Source organism: Olea europaea, chromosome 6 (genome assembly GCF_002742605.1).
Source record: "Olea europaea var. sylvestris chromosome 6, O_europaea_v1, whole genome shotgun sequence".
Classification (NCBI taxonomy): Eukaryota; Viridiplantae; Streptophyta; class Magnoliopsida; order Lamiales; family Oleaceae; genus Olea; species Olea europaea.
Genome location: NC_036242.1, coordinates 18,295,562 through 18,306,989, shown reverse-complemented (window position 1 = coordinate 18,306,989; position 11,428 = coordinate 18,295,562). Strand labels below are relative to the sequence as shown.

Here is an 11,428-nt window from a genome sequence, read left to right as displayed (position 1 = left end):
ACTTCTATATTTTGTCATATTCTTTAGATAACCTTAATTACCATCTTCTATTAGAATTAATGAAATTTCGTAAAATTTTCTATTTAAAGTATTGAATTCTTCAAAAAAAAATGTGGGTAGGGCCCTTGTTACTCATACCTGCCCAAGGGTAAAGTCCCCCGCTCCGTTCCCTATTCGAAACCCTATTAAGTGAGTAATTCTCGTCCTGTTTGAGAAGGGTCCTCGCGAGTATCGGGTTTTTTGGGGGGGAGGGGGGGGAGGGGGATTGCCATTCTTAAATGGTGGAGGCTTTCCCACCTACCAATGGGTGGGGTTGGGTGAGTTGGGGATTAGGCGACAGGTTTATGTGGGTCTGGGAAGATAAATAGTTTTGTCAACTGGCAAATTTTTGGATGAAAATTATTAGATGCAATTCCAACTCACATTTACTAAAGGTTTGGAACCTTCATGGCACATTTTGAAAGGTTCGGGACTTTTGATGCAAAATTTCCTTTTGTAATTATTTAAAAATTTAAAAGACCATTTTGCCCTTTTTGAAGTTGGGCAATTTGTGTTTAAACACTAACTTTGATCAACAAATGTGCCTTTTGATGAAAACCTTTTGAGGTCTTTCCAATGCACACATTTTTTTGAATGGTTTGGAACATTTGCTGCAATTTTTCCAATAATAAGTTAGCCCTTGTTTAATTTAGGTAAAAATCAAATTTTCAGTAAAATTTGATAAAACATTATGGTTTCCATATAATGTTGTTGTCTCTATATAAAAAAACTCAAGCAAGAAGTAGAGCTAGTCCACAATTTAATTTTATCGGAAGGGGGTCAGAATTTCGGGATCCACTCTTTTCGTTATGAAAAAGTTTTATTTGTTAATCGATCCTAAATGAATATCGAAAATTCTTTTATTTTGTATGATTTTGTTTGTTAATCGATCCTCAACAATAGCATAGAAGATTATGGTAGAGTGAAGCTAAATAGTGCAAGGCTATCTATTCCACAAACGTGTAAATTGTACATTATTAGCAAGTTTAAAAAATTCATTATTTGGAGCACGGGGCACACGTTAACATCAAAAAGACAAAAACTTCAACTTTGAACAAAATCTGACAGCCAGAAGAAAAACCAAAACCAACCATTCTCCATCGTTTATCTTGCCACTTGTCATCATTATAGAGACTCAACTTCGTAATTTGGGACCCACCGAAGTAGGTAAAAAATTTGGTAGCCACAGGGGTCGTTGTTGTTTGCTGGGGTGGAGTGGAGTTGCAACCGAGTCGCCCGTACCGCAAGCCCCATATCCGCCTATATATGTATTACCTGTATCTTACTTCTGTTCCCTCAAACCACACGGCATTTCTTCATACTCTGGTGTAGAGTTTGTGATACAAAGGTACGCATTCTCTAGTTTGGATCATAGATTCAAGATCTGGTGAGAGTACTTTCATTTATTATCAGATCCATTTGAGTTTTTGTCCAGAAATGTGTTACATTCATCGTCGTGATTATGAATTCCTCTATTTGTGTAAAATTGAGTGTCTATGAATTGGTTTTTTCTGGGATTATTTTTTGTATTTAATTTATTCACTATTTATGCTTACAAAGTATTCAATTTGTAGTATTGAAGAAATGCGGTTTGATTTTGGATCTCGACGTATAGGATTTCATATTTTCGCTCCATTATATGCAGATCTCATTCCGTGTTTAAAGTCAGAATTCATATTAGTATTTTTGAAAAGGTTCTGGATTCGAAGATACTAAATTTTTATTCGAGAGTTAATACTATATACTAATACTATGATAATGTGAAAATATAGGCTAGCAACTGAAAATATACCAGTATGATTCTGTGGTGGATCTGTACTTCAACACCTTTGCAAATTTGCTCTAGTGATCAGCAGATGATTTCATGATTTGTATAATGTCCTTTGCAATGGAGGGTAATATTGTGAGACCATAAATTTGGTGAAGAAGATACAAATCCTTTTTGTCCAACATGGAAAAATTGGAGTTTGTTCCTGAACCACCCTTTCTTGTTGTGGTAAAATTTTACCATAGCACATGGGGAATTCTTGTTTTGTTCCAGTATTTATGTGAAATGGAATTACTACGATCAAAAATTAAAGTTAAGAATGAATCTATATCACGGTATCATGCTGCGATTTTGAACACCTCAAAACATTTTTTTCCTGTTTTCTAATTGATTTGAGCAGAGCAATGAATCAACCTTACAAAGAGAACCGTGTTCGCATGAGTATTTTACCAGGGAATGTCTGAGATTAATTTTTGCTTATTTTATTGTAGATTAAGAAAAAATCTAATAAAATCTTGTTGGCTTTAGGTAAGGAAAACTACCCTATAAGATGGAGTTAGACCTTAGTTTTTATAGTCGTCTTTGTTAAAGCTTTATGTTAAAATCAGATGGGTCGATTGTTTTTAAGATATAAGTGCATAAAATTATTAGCAATTTATCAAAAAACTGACACGAGGAAGATTTCTACTTTGCAACATTTTAAATTGTTTGAATGTTTAGCATAACCTATGTCTCTCTGTATTCTGCTTAGACTGTAAATGGATACCTTCCTCTTCACCTCGGAGTCTGTCAATGAAGGCCACCCTGACAAGCTTTGTGACCAAGTCTCAGATGCCATTCTTGATGCTTGTCTAGCTCAAGATCCAGATAGCAAAGTTGCGTGTGAAACATGCACAAAGACTAATATGGTCATGGTCTTTGGGGAGATCACGACCAAAGCCAACATAAACTATGAGAAGATAGTTCGGGATACCTGCAGAGGTATTGGGTTCACGTCAGCTGATGTTGGCCTTGATGCTGACAAATGCAAGGTCCTTGTTAATATTGAGCAACAGAGCCCAGACATTGCTCAGGGGGTTCATGGTCATCTCACAAAGAAACCGGAAGAAATTGGAGCTGGTGACCAAGGCCACATGTTTGGCTATGCCACAGATGAAACTCCGGAGCTCATGCCACTCACTCATGTTCTTGCCACCAAGCTTGGGGCGAAGCTCACAGAAGTGAGAAAGAACAAGACTTGCCCATGGCTGAGACCTGATGGTAAGACCCAAGTTACTGTCGAGTACAAGAATGATGGTGGTGCCATGGTTCCTATCAGAGTTCACACCGTTCTCATCTCAACCCAGCATGATGAAACTGTTACAAATGATCAGATAGCCAAGGATTTGAAAGAACATGTGATCAAGCCTGTGATTCCTGCTCAGTACCTTGATGACAGAACAATCTTCCACCTCAACCCGTCAGGTCGATTTGTTATTGGTGGGCCGCATGGAGATGCTGGACTCACTGGTAGGAAAATTATCATTGATACCTATGGTGGCTGGGGTGCTCATGGTGGAGGTGCTTTCTCGGGCAAGGATCCTACCAAGGTGGACAGGAGTGGTGCATACATTGTTAGGCAGGCAGCTAAGAGTGTAGTGGCTTCTGGACTTGCTCGTCGATGCATAGTGCAAGTTTCATATGCTATTGGTGTAGCAGAGCCACTTTCAGTGTTTGTTGATACCTACAAGACGGGTAAGATATCGGACAAGGACATACTAGCCCTTATAAAAGAGAACTTTGACTTTAGGCCTGGAATGATTGCCATCAACCTTGATCTGAAAAGAGGAGGGAACTTCAGATACCAAAAGACTGCTGCCTATGGACACTTTGGCCGTGAGGATACCGATTTCACGTGGGAGACAGCCAAGATACTCAAACCTAAAGCTTGAGTTAGTGGGCTGTCAGCTAGATATTACTTCTGCAAACTGAATTTGCATACAAATCATACAGGTTGCAGATGAATAAAATGAGCTATATGAGATAAATAACATTATGATTCGTTCTAGGGTTGGATTAACGTTTTCTGCACTTGAATTTGAGGGATTTGGGAGCCTGAAGTATTTGTTATACGCTTGTTTTACTTTTTCGATATTCTCGTATCTGTTCTTTAGCCAGTCGTTGAAATATTTTATTCGCAACATCTTATTTGTTTTGTGATACTATGTATTACTCTGTTTTATTTCATGGTTTTTGTATTCATCGAACCACATCTATTTAGTTTTTAACTGTCTGAAAATACGTTATTTTTCCCTTTATTTTGCTCGAGGAAAAGATGTCTCTTAAGTGCTATTCACAGGCTTGACTTTCCAGGTTATGCTCATAACCTTGTGCACTTGGCCTACGCCTGCTTACTTTTCGATCAGATGAACTCCCCCCTCATGATTAGAGGCTATGCTTGGTAACTAAAACGCTGGTGTGTCCTAGATGATTGCCTGATTCCCCAACCATTATACCTTCAAACTGCACGGAGGTTTTAAACCCACATTACCACAAGCGGTGAAAACATAATGTGATGCGAACCCACGTAGCAACGACCATTATGGAACCCGCAGAAGACTGAAATCGGACCCAAGAAAGTTTCAAACAATAAGATTTTTGGATTTTGACTCAAAAATGATGGATTAAACAACCTACGTAGTCAATAGGACATGTGGACCTTTTAATCACACAATTTAATGAATCTAACCCGGATAATTTAAAGATCGACCCGAAAATTAAATGAACCAATTACAAGAATACATTGACCCTATGATTACACAACCCACGAATCTCACTTTGATTGGTTGAATGCCACGAGAAATTATCCTGATAAGTTCGATAATTTTTGAAGCATAAAGTCACCAGAAATAATCTCTATTAATTTAATCTCAAAAGTCTTGTAATACAATGTAAAGAAATAAACCTATTTATACTAAAAACCTAGAATAAAGTTTAAATGGAATAAAATTCTAAAATACCTAGAAATCTAGTAAAACAATGAACCAATTACAAGAATACATTGACCCTATGATTACACAACCCACGAATCTCACTTTGATTGGTTGAATGCCACGAGAAATCATCCTGATAAGTTCGATAATTTTTGAAGCATAAAGTCACCAGAAATAATCTCTATTAATTTAATCTCAAAAGTCTTGTAATACAACGTAAAGAAATAAACCTATTTATACTAAAAACCTAGAATAAAGTTTAAATGGAATAAAATTCTAAAATACCTAGAAATCTAGTAAAATCGGAAATAGAGTCCTAAAAATTCTAAATTACCAAAAGTAAAAAATTGGACCAGAATAAAATTTCTCCAGATCACATCATAATGTATATAGGGCTGGACATGGTAACTTGAATTTTTGATATTTAGGAAGTGGAACCATCGGGTACAAATTTAACTATGAAACTATTAGGGTTATGTTTGATTTTATTCGGCTCTTGAGTTTCATATAATAATTAAATTTTTTAATATTTATAAAGTTACATTAATTCAACTAATAACATGTTAAAATCACAACAAGAAGAAGCTAGCGAGTTCACAATAATAAGAAATGCACAGTCGAGTTTCAATTTGATTTTTCTAGACAATAGAAACGCTACTACGATAGAGTTGAGATTGAACTGAAAATTAGAAATAGAGTAATAATGGCCCTATTTAATATCCGTTTTAACCTCATTTTTGAAATTTTACCGACCGTTGTATTTGAGCATTCAATATTTGTGCCATCTGACACATGAATGACAAAAGGTTGTACCTTTCTAATCTTTTACTTTCTCTTTTACCTATAACACTCAAGCACATTTTGCCAAGAAATTTGACAAATAGGGATAGAAATGGAAAAGGGTGCACAAATAATAAACTCACTCGTTCACATGCTACAATGTAGGCCCCACTTGACGTGATGGAAAAAATTAATTCTGATTGAATTAATGGCGTCCAAAGACTCCAAACACAAGCTATATTTTTGGTTTAGCTAAATTAATTAGTTAGAAAATTCATTTAGAAAAAAATAAAATAATTTTATTTATTTAAAATAAATTAATTAATAAAATTAGAAAGATTAAGTTCTTATTCGATTTCTTGATAATTGATTTAGAATCGAAAATATAATCAAACACGTTGGTTCTCAATTCATTTATCCATTCGGATATTTAATTTAAAAAGAATCGCTCGTTCGATTCGGTTCGGTTCGATGCAGATCAGGTCTGATTCGATTCAAAAGTTTTGTCCAATCATAAATGTATTCAGTATCATAAAATGGGTGTATATCTTGGATTTTTGTATACTTTCTTGAAAATATGCATAAGAAATGTCAAGTTTTTGGTTAGGTAATTGACCTGTTTTGACAATACCTATGAAAGGGGTGAATTTTTTATTTATTATTGTTTTTTTTTAACACATACTGATGAGTAGGGCCTTGCTACTTGGATATGATTCTGTCCAAATAGGTGGGCATGTGACACCCCCGACTAACAGGGTGCCTGACCTGTTTGGACAGAATTATGTCCAAGTAGAATTATTCTGATGCGTGGCTAGTGTACGAAAATAATAGACTATAAATGTGGGGATTTGCCTAGTGGTAGTATACAAGTTGGAGATAATTAATTAATGTTCAAATGAATTTCTAAATCAATGATAATTAAAAGTATTGGGTAAAGTTCTAAAAAATTGAAATATTTAACCAGTTGATCATCCTTAAATTTTGTTTTTTCTTCATTTAATTGATTAATTTACCCCTGGTTGGAGCATGGGTCGACCATTCGACCCTTTAACTCTTTTTGGTGAATGCTAAGGCCAGCTTTCACAACATTAGTCTTTAGTGTAATATTTTTAAATTTTCAAAGTCGTGTTTGACTTTTATCAAAATTTGGGGGAGTAAATATGATATTTGGAAATTTAGTGTTTGTTTGGTAGGTATTTTGATAATTAATTTTTTAATTATCAGAGATAAAGTGGTTTTTACGAAAAAAATTCAAAAATAACAATTGAAATAGTTAAAAAATTAATTTTCCGTATACCAAAGAAGCTCCTAACCAGCCAAAACTCGCCAACATATTCTATTATAAACCAATCGTCGTCCAAGCGCAAACGAAAAGGGGAGGAATCAGGCAAATTGAACTCTGCAAAAATGGTGAATTCTCAATCCTCAGACCTCGCTTTGATTCAATTTCATTTTGTATTTATATATCTATAATCAGTAATCTCTATCTCACACACTTGTATAGGTTTGCTTGGCGTGTTTGTTACCACTCTTCCTTGTGCCGATCGTCAATTTATTGCCTGTCCTCTTCGATCTGATCATGGTTTGTTTTTTCCTCGGCTATTATTATGTAATTTTATTTTGGTTTACAATTTTTAAGAGATTAATTTTATTCAGAAAATGTTTTTAGGCAAAGGTCTATAGTTTATTCGGGTGGGAATATCGGAAGCCAGCGAGAGTTCCCCCTGCTTGTCCATATAAACCCTCTGCGAATAAGACCTCTATCAACAATTCGGTAAGTCATACTTGCACGAGCGTGCGTTTATGTTGCATATATACTGCGATTTTTAATTTTTGTTTTCTGATATCTTTACTTCATGTCGTTGATTTGATAAAATGTTGGTTTGTGAGTTTTTTTGGGTTGTTTGCTTTGTGAATAGTTTTATTAGAAGATATAGATGCTAGGACATATTTTGTGATCCATGAGCAAATGTTATCTAAAGACTTATTTTTGAACACAAATTGATATCTATTATTATGAACCTAGGGGATTAGGTGTTTGAAGTGTCCGTCGAAGTAACGCCAAGAGTTTTCTATACTAGCAATTTTTATAAGCCCATCTTTATTTTTGTCAACAGTTGTAGGGAATTAGGAATTAGCCATGGATAATTCACGATTTCAAAACTTGAAATAGATCAAGGTAATTGCAGCTCTCTTTGAGATCTGCTATTTTTAAGGCCTGTTACATGTTGATTCATAAGATTAATTAAATTAAAACTGAATGCACTTTGGGACCGTAAGCTTGTCAATATTCTCTGTAAATACAACTTAAACTAAGTTATGTTCCAATAAATTTAAGATTGGCTACATAAATCCCTTTTTACCACTTCCTTTCTTTCATTGTTACATCTATTTATTTTTGACCATTAATAAGCATAAAAACTTGTAAAAAATGTATTGCATAACATCATATTAGGTTGGACCAAATATTTAGAGCCTGTTTGAGCCACATTATTCCAAAAAAATGCATTCTTAAACAGTGATTTGACATCATTTCTACCACAAATTCTTCAATAAAATAATATTACACGTAAATCAAAAAAGTTTCCTTATTTTTTTACCACACATTTCCCATCAATACACTATTCAAGAATGCATTATTACCAAAATAATGTGGCTCAAACACCCCCTTAGTCCTACAAGAATTCAGTGTCATCAAAATGTGCATATCAAGTTAAAAAGCAAGTCTTATAGAATGGCTATTAGCTAGCTATGATTTTTGGTACCGAGTGTTGTGCCATCAAATGAAAAATTATCTACACTATAAACCAAGCAAAAAGGAAGTTATTAATTCACTTGTCTTTTAGAATAGATAAAATAAATGCCAACAAGTTTAGAGTTACCAATTAAGCACAAATTAAGGGAAGAGTGTTTGATTGTTAGCATGTGTCTTATGAAAATCTGAAGAAACTTTTGTACCCAAATTATGAACCCTAGTAGAACAAGTTAGAAGAAAAAGGTTTAGATTGTAGAATATAACTAGTATGTCCTGAGGTAGTTGCAAAATATTTAGTTTCCTTAATGTTGGATAAGAGGTAGATCTACCTTGAATACAACATTGCGAATCAGGGTACCCGCCAAATTTTTTTTCCTTTACCGCCTTTCCAAATAGTATTTTTTAGTTAAGTACTGCTATATTTAGGCCTTCAGATTACCTATTCAGAAACTCGTCTTTCTACTGCACTTAAATATTGTAAATTCAATCTTCCTGTTCCTGGGAGTTAAAAATGACTAAACTGGATACTGACTGAAACATGTTGCATCCTCTTATCGGCCAAAGTGTCAAGGTTCCCGTTTGTGCGGGAACACTATCTCGTCCAATGTAAACTAAGGTTCGTATCTGCCTACTTGAGTATGATGCCTTCTGCACCAGTCCCCTCATTCTCCCCCGTTTCCAGTGCTATTATCTGTGGCTGTTGACTGTGCTGTTCCTGTTCTCTTTAATGCCCTCCACTCTTCGTTATCATTCTACGACTTGTTTGCTCCGTCTCTCTAAATTTTGCCTGTTTTTCTAAAGCTCAAGGAAATGGCATTACCACGGATCAACATCTTGGTGTCCATTTGATAAAATCAAAGTTTTTGTTGCTGATAGCATGTTAGTATGAGAAAATTTCACTTCCAAATGCAAACTGCAATCGAATAGTTCAGTGGTCTCCCAAAAAAAAAGGAAGTTCAAGAAATTTGAAAGCAAAAATGTGGATTGGCTGCTACTAGAGCATTCGATTGAGGTCGAATGCCTGCTCTTCCATTTATCTTAAAGAATAGAGTGTGTTTTGTTTGGTTGAATTTGAAGGATCACTGAAGTCCTTCACAGTGAAAAGAAGAGTCATCAAATTTTGTATTTAGATAAAATATATTTCTTGAGAAACAATAAGACCATGGCCGTGTTTGGGCTCCAATTTTTCAAAAATGCATTATTCTAGAACTCATTTTCAACCACGCATTCTCCCATAAAATAATATTACACATAAACCTTAAACAATTCCTTCTTTTTTAACCATACATTCTCCAAAAAATTACTATTTCAAAATACATTTTCTTCAAAACCTTACTATGATGGAGGCCAAACAGGGGCTATATTAAAGAAGATCCATAAGGCTTGTAGCCAGAGTCCATTTAAATAGGCTTACAGCCAATGTCCACTTTTTTAGAAAATGAGTAGCATAATTTGGTAACCATTCATAGGATCTCCTTTTTCTGTTTTAAAGTTAAAACTTAATTTATGGCCAATGTGGATACCAATATAAAACTCTGCAAGTCTATGTAGACATGCTGCAATTGTATATGTAAGTCATCCACCAATTGAGGGTTAGATGTATTATTTTGTTTGACTAAATAAGGCACAACAATCAAATAGTATGCACTGTGGAACAGCCTGTGCTAAAAATTGTTGATGGTGAACTGGAAATGTGGATATCCTATGACAACCTGTGCTAAAATTTTCAAGGGCAAAATGGACGTAATTGTACCTTCATGGTTTGCTGCTGTATGCTTTAATGGATTTAAAACTTATGGGCCCGAAATTCGCTATCCTGGACCTGAATGGAGTCCTTTTGCACTTGAATGAGATATAGGTACCCTGGCCAGTTCACAAAATTGCAACTATAGTGTCTATAGATTTGAAGTGACGGCTGGCTAAAGTCATTTGTAAGTTTTCTTTGAATTAGGCTTTAGAACCAACAATCTACAATTATGAAATCCTTTGTTTCCAGTTCTGCTCTGTGCTATTCTTGCCCCCGCATATTTTTGGGACTCTGGAGTTAGTCCTCTCAACTTCATTACCTAAATGCCAAGCCTTTAAATGGTATATATTTACTTCTGTACCAGCCTTTCAATCTTCCTCTTTTGTTATTTTTTTCTTTTTTACCGTTAATGAATGGTATTTCTATACTATTTTTCCTTTAAATGTACTAAAAACCATACAGAATTATATTATCATCGGATTACTGACAACAAAAAATTCCAACTACATATTTTTGGAATTTTAAAATGCACTCATCCTAGACCCAAACCATTTCTTGCTGCAACTTAATATGATCAATGATTATTTTGTTTGGTGTTGCTCTGTGAATTGTTTAAAACGATTTTAGTTTAAGCCCCTCTTTCTTCAGCTCGCACTATTAAGATTCGCGGTGTTTCCTCTCCGCTTGTGGTATCTGTTACCAATTTCTACTCCATCTTCTTTTTAGTTTCACAACTCTTCCAAATGGTTAATGGGCTACAACTCTATGTATCAACAGGTTGCAGGAGAACAGAACATTGTACCCCCAGATCCTTCAAAAAAATCTGTAGGAGTGGATGATGTCAAGCAAGATTGAAGTTTGGAGTTTCCTGTGTATGAACATTTAAGGAAAATATTATGTAGATTTTCCTTTGGAAACTGAAAAGGAGAAAAAGAAAAAGAAAAACGAATTGATGGAATGCCATAAGCATAAAGTATATGGATGTTCTTAGATTGCTTTAATCAATGAAGTTTATTGAGATTTGACTGATGCAAGAAAAATTGATCTGTGCTTTCTTCCTGTAAGATTCTAATCAGGACTTACCTATATGTTATCTTCCCCGTTTGTGGAATCTATCTGCTTGAAAGGCAATCACAGAATGCTGTTAAACACTAAAAGCTAAGTGAAACAATCCAATTATATTAGCCCCTGTTTGGTTTAGCTTAAAATTATGATAAATTTAAGTAAAATCAACAATTAATTTTAGTTCCATATTTCATGGGATTTACAACTTTTTGATCATAAATTTCATCAACTTTTATTGAAACCTACTAAAAATCTAATATTTAGCAAGGTTAAGTATTGCTTACAACCAATTTATAATGTTA

The 11,428-nt window shown here is 34.6% G+C and overlaps 2 protein-coding genes across 3 annotated transcripts; both read left to right on the top strand.

The window, feature by feature from the left end:
• The first annotated feature begins 1,226 nt into the window (after nt 1-1,226).
• LOC111396063 (S-adenosylmethionine synthase 1) lies at nt 1,227-4,074 on the top strand. Of its 2 annotated transcripts, none has more exons than XM_023022332.1 (2): nt 1,227-1,387; nt 2,559-4,074. In XM_023022332.1, exon 2 carries the CDS (start codon nt 2,566-2,568, stop codon nt 3,736-3,738), a length of 1,173 nt encoding a protein of 390 aa, XP_022878100.1. In that variant the 5' UTR covers nt 1,227-1,387; nt 2,559-2,565; the 3' UTR covers nt 3,739-4,074. The 2 variants fall into 2 exon arrangements, with proteins under 2 accessions (XP_022878100.1, XP_022878101.1); XM_023022333.1 differs by having other exon boundaries at nt 1,336-1,426.
• A 2,742-nt stretch (nt 4,075-6,816) lies between these two features.
• LOC111396062 lies at nt 6,817-11,120 on the top strand. The gene is made up of 4 exons (XM_023022331.1): nt 6,817-6,969; nt 7,064-7,141; nt 7,229-7,333; nt 10,839-11,120. Exons 1-4 carry the CDS (start codon nt 6,967-6,969, stop codon nt 10,914-10,916), a joined length of 264 nt encoding a protein of 87 aa, XP_022878099.1. The 5' UTR covers nt 6,817-6,966; the 3' UTR covers nt 10,917-11,120.
• Nucleotides 11,121-11,428: the final 308 nt, after the last annotated feature.